The sequence below is a fragment of the Lepisosteus oculatus genome, chromosome 3 (genome assembly GCF_040954835.1).
Source record: "Lepisosteus oculatus isolate fLepOcu1 chromosome 3, fLepOcu1.hap2, whole genome shotgun sequence".
NCBI classification, from domain to species: domain Eukaryota; kingdom Metazoa; phylum Chordata; class Actinopteri; order Semionotiformes; family Lepisosteidae; genus Lepisosteus; species Lepisosteus oculatus.
Window position 1 is genome coordinate 33,055,858 of NC_090698.1, and position 14,287 is coordinate 33,070,144.

At 37.1% G+C, this 14,287-nt stretch overlaps 1 protein-coding gene across 2 annotated transcripts in view; it reads left to right on the plus strand.

Annotated features, from left to right (window-relative positions):
• csgalnact1a (chondroitin sulfate N-acetylgalactosaminyltransferase 1a) overlaps positions 1 to 14,287 on the plus strand; it is a 60,737-nt gene that overhangs the window by 14,362 nt on the left and 32,088 nt on the right. For both annotated transcript variants that reach the window (XM_006627005.3, XM_069187129.1), the window contains exons 2-3: positions 3,673 to 5,547; positions 12,354 to 12,570. In XM_006627005.3, the coding sequence (XP_006627068.2) occupies positions 4,902 to 5,547; positions 12,354 to 12,570 (863 nt within the window). In that variant the 5' untranslated portion in view covers positions 3,673 to 4,901. The remainder of the gene's footprint in view (positions 1 to 3,672; positions 5,548 to 12,353; positions 12,571 to 14,287) is intronic.

The following is a 14,287-nucleotide window of genomic DNA, read 5'->3' on the forward strand; positions in this document are numbered from 1 at the left end:
AGGACCAATTGTGTGGGTGAGTGTACAGAGGCACACAAACACACACTCCTTCAGAGTAGCAATAAAACCCACACACCCTGCCCATGAGTTTGGGTTTACTACAGTGAGGCTGTTCTTTCTGTACAAGGAGAGCTATACATCTCTAAGTTATTTTTTCAGGGTCTTAATATATTCGCAGAACAGTTTTAACACTGTTCTCTTCAATGGCAGAAAAATGAGTCTGACACATGAACAGTTGACACTCCTTTAGGTAGATGTGTTGTGTACTGTAGATATATATTTTTTGCTTTCTGCATATTTCTTTCTTCACATCAGCATCTATATAAATACAGATTCAAAGATAAAAAACAACAGATAAAAACTGTAAACTATCTGTAAAGAGTTCAACTGCACTTATGTTACATAACAAGTAAAATCTAAGTAAACATAATGGAAACATATTGTAGATACAGCATAAATTGCAGTATTGACAAATGACTGGAACATACATTGATATGCATTTGGAAATGCATTGAAGTACATTTCAAAATCTAGGAAAAACGTTTAGAATATAGTCATGAGTTTAAATTCATTTCAGGCAGGGAAATATAAGAAATGATGTCTGAAGGGTCTTGCAATTTAAAGTAAGAATACTTTCATAATGTTTAAAATGCAATGCCTTTAAAACTAGTAACTATAATTCCTTTTTTTGGGAATGAAGCTACAATCTCATTGTAGGTTTCTAGAGTTTTGTATATTACAGGTGACAGATTTCAAAACTAGTTATTTTAAGATGTTAAAGGTCAAAACAGTAAACATATAACCTAACTGGGAGGTATGTTTTTTATGGACCATCTGGCATTTACTAACAAACGACTACCCCAGTGTTACAGAAATGTACACGAAAGAACCTTGGACCCACTACCGTTCATACAGTATGTTTGAATTTTTGTGTGTTTATGTTGCAGGGAACTTCAGCTTGTTAACATGATGAGGCAAGGAGTTGTTTGACTCTTCATGTTAAGATGAATAGATTATGATTCTTGGTGGAAAAGATAGGGATAGATAAACTAGATGGTTTACTAATATGTTAAACTGTTGTAAATATTATAGAGTGATGAACCTGACTGTTTTTAACTATTTACAATTGTACTTCAATGGATATATAGAAAAGCAATTGAAATACAAAATATATCCTGCAATTAGATTGGTCACTGATATTCCATCAACAGTAGAATGTTTAGAACCACTTTACATAAAATACAAATTGTATTAATATCTCTTCTTCATATAAACTTCTAGAAATGTTCCCTTGTAAACCTACATCACAATTCATTTAATATGTGGATTGCTGTTTGGTTTTTAGAGTTCACTTGCAGAGGGATTAATGCACTAAATAAAAAATAGATTTCTGTTTTTCACTTCTTCACCTCAGCATTCTCTTAGAAAGAAGTCTCCTTCTGCTTTTGCCAAAAGAAGATTCTATTTAACATATGACATTCACTTTTCCAAAATTCACTCTTAATAGTTATGAAACAATTGATTCAAGGTGGCTCTTACAGTAAGTCAACTCTGGTTTGATGTCCAGATTAGATACTGTAGTGCAGACATAATTTACAATACCTGAGGCTGGGTTATATTGTTAAGCAATCATGACTGGGATTCCCCAAGGAAAGTCTCACATTTGACTGTTGCATGAAGTTGCATGAATTTCAGTCAGCCAGCATTATTTTCATAATGGAGATTCATCTGTTCTGTTCTTCAAGTGCCTGCGAACATGAAGTTATATTATTGTGGTCTTTTGTCATACTGAAGCACTAACCTTTTTTAATTGTTGTTGAGGCCTTACATTGTGAGAAAAGCATAAGACTCAACAAGTCCACATTTAAAAGGATTCATTCACATAGATTATTTTTCTCACCTGTGCTACAAATGCTGTGTAGGTGATCCTATTTGAGTGCAGGAGAAAGAACTGTGTACTGTACATAAAGCATCTTTTTCCATTGCCGATATTCAGATATTTAAACAGTGCACATCAATATCTGTAACAATACTGCAAAAAGCCTGAACATATATTTCTGCTCCATAAGATGCTGTATATAATTAAATTATATATTTACTAATTCATTTTTTCAGATTTTTCCAGAATATTTTAATTAGAGCATATTTTAAACGTCATACACAAATTCATCATTGAAATTGTACCAACAACAACTTCTATTGGTAAAATAATTAGGACAATAATTTTGTGCTGACCAACAAAAATGTTTTGTTACAAGTAACAGGATGTTCCTGTTCAAGCTAACAAGGACAATAACTGTAACCTTGGTCATATCATTTACCAAACCACTTTATACCATACAGTGTCATGGGGACCTGGAGCCTACCCGGCAAGCAACTAGCGCAAGGCAGGGTACACCCTGGATGGGGTGCCAGATCAATGCAGGGCAAGAGCAAGCCAATCATACATGGGGACAATATGGAGGTCACGGTAAAGGCTGGGGAGGGAAATTTGGCCCAAACACCAGGATAACTCCCTACTCTTAGCGAGAAATGCCCGGAGATCTTTGATGACCGCTGAGAGTCAGAACCTCAGTTTAATGTCTCATCCAAAAGATGGAGCACACTACAGTATATTGTCCGCACCACTATACTGGGGCATTAGGACCCACACATACTGCAGGGTGGGCACCCCCCGCTGGTCCCAGTAACACCTCTTCCTGCAGCAACCATAGCTTCCCAGGAGTTCTCCAATCCAGGCACTGACCAGGTTCAACCCTGCTTAGCTTCTGTGGGTAACCAGTTGAGAGCTGCAGGGTGATATGGCTGCTGTGTATCCTTGGTAATGTATGCCAATAGGAAAAGAGGAGCTACCCACATACCCTGTCAGTACAAACAGTAGATAAAAACATAGATGACAAACAGAAAAAACATAGATGTCAACTTGAAAACCAAAGGAAATAAATCATTTTGATGATTATAGCTGTTGGAGTACTATATTTGTTGGGTACCCATTTCAGAGTGCATAGAGCTAAAGTGGTTCAGACACTAAAGGCACTCACTTGAATCAGCACTATATCAGAAGTCAAGAAACAAATCTCCCAGGTAAAAGAGGCTCTTCAGGAGTGCAGCAAGCAACTATAGATTGTGCAGGAATCTGTGGAGCAAACTGGGGCTGGGGCTGGCCCAGTGGCAGGGTTGCTTGATGAGGTAAGAAAGGAGCCACACTGACCTCCAAGAGTTCCTATGGGCTCAGCACTCTGGCACCAAGCTGGCAGTGAATATGCCATGGTGCCCTGTGAGAGCTTCACCCTGCAGAAAGTCTACCAATTAAACTCACATGGTACCAAGAGGAGAAGGCAAGGATAGGCAGAATTAACTGACTGAGACACTGAAGAAAGAACAGGAGACCCTCAACTCCCCTTGGGTTGAATTTACAATGTTGTTATGTGTATGCACCCTCTGATTTTAGATGTTCTCTTGGAGCACAAGTTGAGCTTTATGATCCATATGTTGCTATCTTGGGTCATTTCAACAGATGACTATGGACAGGATTCCCTAAATGGTGGCATATAATTGCATGATGGTATTGTAATACTTTACACCTTTCTTTATACATAGAACTCTCCTAAACACTCCAAAATATACATTGCTGAACAGATCTTAATGTACCTCTCTCTCATTTCTCCCCAGCGACCGAAGACTGAACAACTGATCTACAAGTCATGTTCTAACACAGGAGCTGAACTCCCTATCATCACAGTTTGAAAAGCCTACATTTGTTAAACCTCTGCTGCCAAACAAAGGTGGATTACACTGGATTCATATTTTGGGGCCTGCTAGTTAACACTCAGATAAAAAAACAGGTGTTAAAGAGCTGGTCAACCATCTAGACAAGCCCCCAGACACTGGAAATTCATTTTAATTGTGCACGTTACAGTATATTATAGAATTTCTTTTCTTTCAATGGATGTATTTAATAGAGCAATTCTACTATAATCAATCGGACATTCTTGCAACATGTGTAACTGTCAAACTGAAAAATATTTTGACCATTATCAGATGAACCCAATGTTTAACCACATATGTACTGTAACAGGAAAAAGAACAAATATAAAGCAAAAGCTTTCAGCATTTTTTATTCAAACTGGAAAGGCTGTATGAGGATTCGGTTGTGATGTAGAGTTTTATTTCATTCAGTTGTACTAATTGACAGATGACAGAATCTAAAAAATGAACATCCACATACAAACATACTGTTTGTGGCAGATTATGTCAGATGCATGTTGTGCAAACAGTAACAATCAATTTCTTCATTACATCTTTTTCTAATGCTACATGCTTCTTATAATAAAATATATATTGATTAAATTTACATATGGGACTTTTCAGACAGAATGCAAAACAGTTTCAAGAAAACAAAATGACTTGATGTCTGACTAGATTGTTAAGAGACTAAAAACTGAAGAGATTCTTCATTGGAGTTGATGCTGATGGGTCCTTTGGGATATCTGTGGAACTATTTGATCTTAAAGACAGAATATTTGCTCCAGCATGTGCCCCTGACCTGCCAAGAGAATTAATTCAGTACATACCTGTATTTCAGATGCATTAAAGACACAGCAACATTTGACAGTCCTCTCTGATAGTGGAGCAAACAAAGTAAGCTTGAGTGTGTTGCTTGAAAAGCTGTGGTATGCATAGTGCCACTATGTACCTAAAATTGAATTAATTAAGACAGACAGTGTGTAAAGTATTGAATGTAAATTGACAAAACCAACAGGTAGCTGATGTAATTGTACTTCACTGTTAGCACCAAGGAAGATTAAAGAGATTCAAGCATTCAACTGGATCCAGGATAAACTGGTATTTTGAGCAGCAGCTTCACAGAGTTCCAGACATCTGATGTAGCCTCTGGAAGTATGATGCTGCGGAGGGGGCTGCTGGCCTGGGTTTCTCGAGTGGTGCTCCTTCTAGTGCTCCTGTGCTGTTGCTTCTCCCTCATCTATGTGTTGGCTTGCAGCCCACGCGCAGATGAGAACCAGGTCACCCTGTCCAGGGCAAATGGACCCACGGGCAATGAAGGTTACCAGGCTCTGCTGCAGGAGAGGGAAGAGCAGCACCGGCACTACATCAGCAGTCTGAAGAAACAAATCTCCCAGTTAAAAGAGGCTCTTCAGGAGCGTAGCGAGCAACTGAAGAATGTGCAGGGATCTTTGGAGCGAGCTGGGGCTGGCCCAGTGGCAGGGCTGCTTGATGGCATGGGAGAAAGGAGCCACACTGACCTCCAAGAGTTCCTAAGGACCCAGCTGAATCGAGCAGAGGTGCACTCTGGCACCAAGCTTGCCAGTGAATATGCCATGGTGCCCTTTGAGAGCTTCACCCTGCAGAAAGTCTACCAGCTAGAGACTGGACTCACACGGCACCCAGAGGAGAAGCCGATACGCAAGGACAAGCGGGACGAACTGACTGAGACCCTGGAGAAAGCACTGGAGGCCCTCAACACTCCTGAGGATGAAGACAAAACACAACGCCGGCATGTGTATACAACCTCTGATTTCACTGAAGGTAAGTGAATGGAATTTTCACTTTTACTCTTATTTTTATTCTGTAAGAGTTTGTGTGTCATTTAACAGAAAATACCCAATGGCCATAACAATGCAATACAATTTACCAGGTTTTGAACTATATATTTAAGACATATGGGCAGCATGTTAGTGCATTGGTTAGCGTTGCTGCCTCACAGTGCTGGGGCCTGGGTTCAATGGTGGACTCTCCTTGTTCATGTGGGTTTCCTCCAGGTACTCTGGTTTCTTTCCACAGCCCAAAGAAGTAGTAGTACATTAATTGGTTTCTGGGAAAATTGGCCCTAGATGCAAGTGAGTGCATGTCTGTGTCTGTGTCTGTGTCTGTGTGGACTGGCGTCGTGTCCAGGATGTTACCTGCCTTGCACCCATTGCCCATCAACCCTGAATTGCAAGAAGGGGTTCGAAATGGATGTTTTAGACTCAGATTTGAAGAATAAAGAAATACTGTAGAAAAACATTCAAGGAATTCACAAAGGATACCTTGGCAATGGTTGAGACTTACCTAATTGGAAAATACGCTATATGCAGAATGTAGTGACTATCATGAATAAATATATAATAAATATATTACAGAATAAAAGCAATACACTTTTTACATCCCAGTATTCATTGTTTCTGTATCACTTTTTGATTTGTCAAAGGATCAGTAGTTTTGGAATTGAATTAACTTTAATTTTAATTTTTGTGGCCTTAAAGAAATATTTTGCAAGAAAAAGTGCGGTCTTTCCCAATTTCTTTGGTTCCCATTAGAGTCTGTATAAATCATACACTTAGTACAGAATTAAGATGTACTTTTGTACTTTATGTAACTCTCCATAAGCCTATTAAATATATTTGCATTACTTTTACAGTTATTTTCTTCTGGGTATTTCTTTGTTGTTATTGTAATTTCTTAAGATAAAATGTTTACATGTTAACCGCTTGCTACTTAGTGTGTTCTACAGGAAGTGAGCAAAGGACTTGCTACAATGGGTTTAATGCCAAATAAATGAGATATAGTGTGACACTTCATTTGTTCAGCTTTTCAGTCTTCAGAAGCTGTGTTTCAGGCTGCATAGTATGTCTAATGATATAAATGCAGTAGGAAATCAAATACTAGGAAAATGCAGATCAATACATTTAACTGTTTTGTGTCAATCTTAAAATTGCATGGTGATTTTGCATTTTCAGTTTTGAAAGGCTGAAGGTTTGATTGCATTTCTAAAATAGAAATTAAAGTCTATAGTTTCCAAGGTTAAGTGCCTTGTGAATCCTTCTTGCCCTACTTTTCAAACCGTAATAAAACCTGAAAAACAAGTAATGTATCTTTCCTGGAATATTGATCAGTAGTGAGGTAAGATCAATACCAAACCCATACATTTAGAAGGTTCATTAAACCAGCTAGAGCTAAACATCAAATGGAACTGGATTTAATTGTCATACTTTTGGATTTACAATGGCATTCCAGAAATGTGAATAGTTAATCACTGGATTAACGATCTTGGCTCAAAATCACATCTTCTATTTCAGACTCATTTAAAGATCAGTAATAATGCATGCCTTCTGTTTATTTACATGCAACACACACTTTCTTTTGCTAATAGCTAATAATACTTTATTTTTAGCTAAAGGCTCCAAGCTCTGGGTATTTTTTAATGAATGGAAACAAATTATGGAGAAGATGCTTTAGGTGGTACATGTACAGAAATCTAACTGCTGACCTTCTTTTCCTTCTAGGGGTGGGTATTTAATATTAAATAGTAATAAAACCCATTATTTTTCATGAATCTGGGGCTGTCACTTTCTTTCCTCTTTCCTTACCCAATTCAAAATCATTAATTGATATTTCACCAGACAATCCACTATATTTCTGAACTGATTCATAAAACAAATGGTCACCAAAACCACTGTCTCTTTGCACAGTACAGTCCTATACAGAAACAACAGAACTTAAATGTCAGGTGAATTAAATGCACAACATGAATTAAATAAGTTTACCGTACATGGACCCGGCATTGCTCAAGGAATTTAACAACACATCTGATGACACCCAGCTATAGCTGCAAACATCATAGAGTCTGAATCTGAATTGGTTTTCTCCTGCTCAGAGTGTTTATGCCAGCTGTTAGTCATGTAAGCTACAGTACATATCCTTTGAATAAATTTGTAAAGCATATAAAGAGTTGTCATAATGTATTTCATACCAAATATTAAATTTCCCTACACACATTTCTTTTCAGAAAAACAACTGCAGATAGTTCAGGGCATATTTTAAAACCTAGTTCACAATGATCACATTTTTACAGTACTTCTTGAGTGATCAGATTTTACTTGGGTTTAACCAGCTAGGCCACCAATTTCCCTCTTAATAGACATAAAAAAGTCCATAATTTCACTATGGAATTGAAAGATATCCCCAAATAGAAAAACAATATTAAATAAAATTTCTTAGATATGATCATACATACACCATGCCCCTGGAGGACTTGTCATTCCTCCTCGCATTCCGCACGGATCCCAATTAGCCCTTTTACCCCAGCCTATTTAATGCTGCTTCACACTCTCCCCTCTGCTCAGTATGAGGTTTTCCTGGTAAGAGCTACCTCATCTTCCTGCGATTAGTTACGTCTTGGTTTTTGGCTTCCTTACCCTGGTTTGTTCCCCGACTACGTCTCCTGGTTTTGTTCTGGTACTTTGATTATTGTTCTGGCTTTGACCCTTGGCTTCCGGCTCCGCTTCTGATATTGTACTTTTGCACCGGTTTGTTTTCCTTCGGCTTTTGGAACTCGGACTGTTAAATTGACAATGTCTCTGGAGTTCGGCCTGATTTTTCTGCATAGGGTCCTCATTAATATTCCGTAACAGTACATAACATTGCTTAGGTCAGATTCTTGCTCTGCCTATCTGATGCTGATATATGCCTTTATGTACAGTAATCAAGATTAAACTACAGTACTTATTTAACATACTGTCCTGTATGTTTCTGGAGTATCTTCTAAGGTACTCAATCGGCTTAAATATACTAGAATTCTGCAGCTTGTTTGCTAACTAAAACTAACCTACTTCAACATATACAACAACTCTCATCCTCTAAATTGCACTGATCCCATTGAAATGTAGACTCTGAGGTTCTCTTGCACAGAAAAAATAATCTAGCTCTAGGTTATTTTAAGGATTTATGTCATGAGTATAGCCCAACTCTTAATCTGACAATTGCTGATTCAGGCGTTCTTACTCTTCTAAAGCCCAGGCTCCACACAATGGGCCACAGAGCCTTTTTGTGTGCAGGACCGTGTCTGTGGAACTCACTGCCCAAATCCATTTGATATTATTTGGCTACTGACATTTTCAAAACTTTTCTCTAAATCTTTTAATGTGAAATTAAGTTTTCGACTCTTGGTTTCACAAAGTTGATATTCTGTACTTTTTGCCACTTTCTTTTTGCTTCAGTTATTGTATTGTATACAGTATGTACTGTTGTATAGTACTTTGAGTTTCTTGAAAAACACCCTTACTGTATATAAAACTGTATTTTTATTTTAAATAAAATAAAAAGATTTAGTTTTAAATAAAACTCCATAGTCTTTATTTTTTAGAATGTATTTTGCACATAAGACCTTTTGTCAAATATGAACAGTCTGTGTGCCAGTGCGTAAAACCAGCAAAATTAGTGTGGTAGTGTATCTTTTTAGTGTTTTTCAGGCTTACATTTGTATACTAAGAAGAGTTACTCACAGTCCAGAACATACAATGAGCAAACCAGAGCAGTACACAAAAAGTTGTATTGCACAATATAAATATAAATGTATTTCACCCTGTAATATATTGCACAAAAACGTTTTAAACGGGAAAGGCAGATGTAGCAGACAGTTTACTGTTCAGTCCAAAAACAGGTCAATGTCAATGTTGCCTCTGCCCAGACGCAAGGTGGATGTGTTGTACAGTCTTATGGCAGAAGGCAAGAATGACCTCCTGTAGCGCTCCCTGTCGCACCGTGGATGGATCAGCCTATTGCTGAACTAGTGCTCTTCATTTCCACAAGCATGTCATAGCGGGGATGGGAGACGTCCATGATGGCCTCTAGTTTGGACACCATTCTCCTCTCAGCCACTACCTCCAGGGGGTCCAGGCCAGACCCAATGACTGAGGTTGCTTTCTGATGAGCTTGTTCAGCCTGTTAGAATCTCAGAGCCCCAGCATACCACTGCACAGAAAATGGGGCTCGCCACAACTGACTGATAGAACTGATAGAACATATGTAGCATCTTGCTACTTACATTGAAGAACCTGAGCCTCCTCAAGAAGTAAAGACGGCTCTGACCCTCCTAGTAGATGGCCTTGGTGTTCTTAGACCATTCCAGTCTATTGTCAATGTGCACTCTCAGGTACTTGTATGAGTCCACTGTCTCTTCGCCACTCCCATGGATGTAGACAGGAGTAGGTTGGACCCTTTTCCTCCTGAAATCTTTCACCAGCTCCTTCATCTTTGCTACATTCAATATCAATACAAAAGTCATGGCCCTGTGATAAAGATCATGGCCCTGTGGCCCTGTGGTACACTGATGATAAAGATCATGGCCCTGTGGTACACTTTGGTGCCCTGTGGTATCTTCAGTGTGCAAACATGTGCCTCTTTGTCTTTACATACTGTATATAAATATACATACAAGCATTTGAAAATGTATAATTACTGTATTTCAGTACCATATACAGTATTTTGTTATTTTCCTTATGGATAAGATGAAAAATATTTCAGTCATTCGTGGCAACAAGCTCTGAAGAAAACATTCAATTTAGAAAGCAATAAAAAAATTTGGAGGCGTTACAAAGTGAAATTGGGTCATTCTACACAGTCCTATAGTCTTTCTTCTTCCATATACTGTTACCTCAGTATCATTTCAGAACCACAGTATCCTTTCAAACCTCTAATCTTAAAAGAAAAGGAAAGAATTTGATTTTCCAACAAATTCAAATTCAAATATAGCTAAAAGGGAAAAACTGTGAATGTTTTCGATAAAAACACCATATGATAAAGTATTTAAAATCTATTGAAAGGAAATAAAATTATAATCAGTAAAACAATATACAATTTTTCAGATTTTGGCTCATTTGATCAAACATAATTCCCCTGCATCATCCTTAAAACTCTAGTTTTAACTGTTTCTTCTCCAAAAAGTTGAAATAGTGTACTGTGAATTAACTGTTTCTGACATATTAGAAAATTGTCATAATCGATTACTATACCCGTCAGCACCAAAATCTTATTTCATAATTCTAAAAAAATGACAGAACATAAATTATGTGTTATAAGCCAAGCTTCTTCAGTATTAAGGTTGCTGTATTGTATTGAGAAGAGGCAGATTTTCAGAATAAAAGAAACAGAAGAATCCAGTTTCCCCTGCTTATTCTTTCATGCTAGGAAATCCTGTTGGACTATGCTGATCCTCTGCAGGAAATGAAAACAGCTGTTTTGGATTCTGACTATATTTGTCTTAATGACTTTATTTCCTAATGGAGATTCTGAGATATAGAGCAAGCTCCAGTGTTCAGCTCCTCAAAGAAAGCTGAGCTCTTGCAAAGGAGGAGGAAAATGTATATTTGTGTCTGCAAGGGTGGTATTTGAGATCTGATATGTGAACTCTTGAAGGATTGCTGTGAGTTTCATACACATTATCCACTATTAAAAACTGGTCTTTTGTTACGCACTGCCAAGTAAGGAAATAATGAAGAATTTGAATAAAAATTCTAGCTCAGTAAGGACGTTTGAAGTATTTATTCATTAGCACCCATTGCATCAAAATACAGGGACCATGTTTCCAATTATCCGAAAGTTCCTTACTGTGTCCCTGGTAAGGGCTGAGGAAACCCAAAATCTATCCTACAAGATCATGCAAGCCAAGACTACCTTAAACTGCCACACACAAACGCACAAGGCAGAGACATCTGTTGTCCCAGTTAGCATGTCTTTGGAAGGAAACTGGAGTACCCAGAGAAAACCCACATGATCATGAGGAGAAAATGCAGACACAGAAGGTACTGCTATCAAAAACCTTGATGTTGCAGTGCTAAAGTGCTAATCGCAATGCCACTGTGCCTCTTCTTTGTTTAATATTTGGTCATTAATACTCAACCTCACTTTGTTCAATTTTGTGCTGAAAGATAGTTGTCTAACTATCAGTAAAAGTGTCAAAATCTGCACAAGGGGTGTACGTATTTTACAATTCACATAACGTGACTGTTGGCTTGCAAGTATTGTTGAAAAATTACATATTTAAATTAGAACAAAATGAAATCCTTCTTTATTTCTTATGAATTTTACTTTTGTTTCTCACTAAATACAAACATTGTTTTTCAGTTTTTTTGACATTTTTATTCATTATGATTAAATTAGTCTATTTGCTGTTTAAAGAGAAATCAAACAACTTCATGGCAATTCAGTTTCCAAGGATGCAAATTAAAAATCAGATTACAATTGTTTTTAAGGTTCCCCATGATGAAATATATCATTTTACATAGCTCCTTTGATAGTCTTGCATTTTGTATATTTTTCAGTTTTTATTCCATGGCTCCAATGCTGAAAGTGTCATACTGTACATCTGGGTCCAAGTGGTAATGTTATCAAACAGATGTGCAACTCCATTTGTAATAGAGCTCATATGGACAGTTATTAATCAACAGGAAATCAAATGTTTTACAATTGTTTAAAATAATATTTAAGTATAAATGGGTTTAAAAAATAAAGCATACACATTTCTGTATTACCCAAACCTATTGTGAAAATTTGCTGACATCCAACATTCCTGACAGGGATATACCGCACAGAGAAGGACAAGGGCACTCTGTATGAGCTGACTTTCAAGGGCAACCAGAACCACGAGTTCAGGAGGCTGGTGTTTTTCCGTCCATTCGGGCCTGTGATGAAGGTGAAGAACGAAAGGGTCGACACATCCAACATGCTGATCAACATTATAGTGCCTCTGGCTAAAAGGACTGACAAATTTCGACAGTTCATGCAAAATTTCAGGTAGGAGTTTAATTTCTTATTTTATTGTAAATACTTCTGTGATCCCAAAATTAACTTCACATGAATACAATTCTGATAACTTTGGGTTGTACACTTAGAGGCTTCTTAAAACAGAAATGATCGAAAATGTTTACTATTCTATTGTTTGACTCATTCCTTTATACAGAAACACAATTCTATGCAACTCTTTATGATGGTCAAAAGCATGTGTTAAACTGTGTTGTGGTAACTGTAGCTAATGGCTAACACAAGTGAATGACTGAAAAAACTCTTTGCTTTTGTGAATGGTAATGGAATGGAGAATAGTGATACATATTATTGCATATGAAAAGTCTTATGTTTTACAACAATTACTGTAGCTGATTACAAAAACAATCAGTGAGTCAGAGTTCAAGTCACATGATAACCAGCAGGAGTTCAATAATTTGAAATTTGAGGTGTTGAAGTTGACAAAATGTGTTGATTAAAAAACAAAAAACACGTTATTTTAATTAGTTCAAGAATATCAGAAGATCTGATTATGCCTGCTTGAGTAATGAAGATCACCTGGTTGCTACAGTACCTGCATGATTGGAAGCAATCTGTCTGTGGCAGAAGTTACCGGAGAATGAGATGTTCTGTTTCAGCAAGCAGTAGTACACAGATATGGCTCTGTGAGTGACAGACCATGTCCTGGAAGACAGAGCAGTACTACTTCTGACAGAAATCAGCATGTGAAAACATGATGATAAGCATTAGGTTGGCTCCTGTGTTCAAAAAACAGAAAAAGATGATATGGGAATCTCCCAGCGGAAGAACATCTGTGGTGCAAATCAGTGTCCTTCTTACTAATCAGTGATGCACTAAGACAACAGTTTTTCCATTTCGTCAAGTAAATGTAGAAGTGTGAATTTTACAGCAGAACAATTGAAGACCACCCAGTGGTTCTAGAAGTTCTCATGATAAATAAATCCACAAGGCCCAATACTACCTTACCAATTCTATTAAAGAAAAACCAAGAGACTGTAAACAGAACTTTTCCGACAGTCATTTAAGGCAGGGATAAGACTCTTGGACTGGACATATAATGCCTATTAATAAGAAGGTTGAACTGAGTAAAAAATCTGACTCCTTTTATATATTATATTATATTATATTATATTATATTATATTATATTATATTATAAGGTTAGGAAACAAATATTAGAACTTAATAAGAGAATTGTCTATATTAAAAAGAACCTAGGGAACAGTCCTCACGGATTTAGAAAATATAGGTCTTGCTTAACCAATTTCTTAGAATGATTTAAATAAGCAACAATAAGTTATAGACACACAAAGAGATAATCATATGTTATGGTGTATTTTCACCTATAGTTCCTTTTGCTGACGTTCCAAAGATTAATTCCCAAATAATAGGCATTAGAAATGCAGAGACTGTGTTTGTATTTGTTTACAAATGGAAAACAGTACAGATAAGGGTGAATGTGAAACTGAAGTTTGGCAGCCAAATTGTACCTTTTTAAGACAGTACCACATAGTGAGCTACAGTATACTGTACATAAAACATACAGTAACTGAGAAACCATGTTCAGTGACTCAGTGGATAACATATCCCTAGTGCAAATAAAATATAAACAACATTCTTTTTTTTTACACTAAAGAAGAGGCTATGTTTAGTACATTGGAGTCAGGAGAATGCAATAACAGTAGAAAGGGGATGGGAGCTGTACAGTAT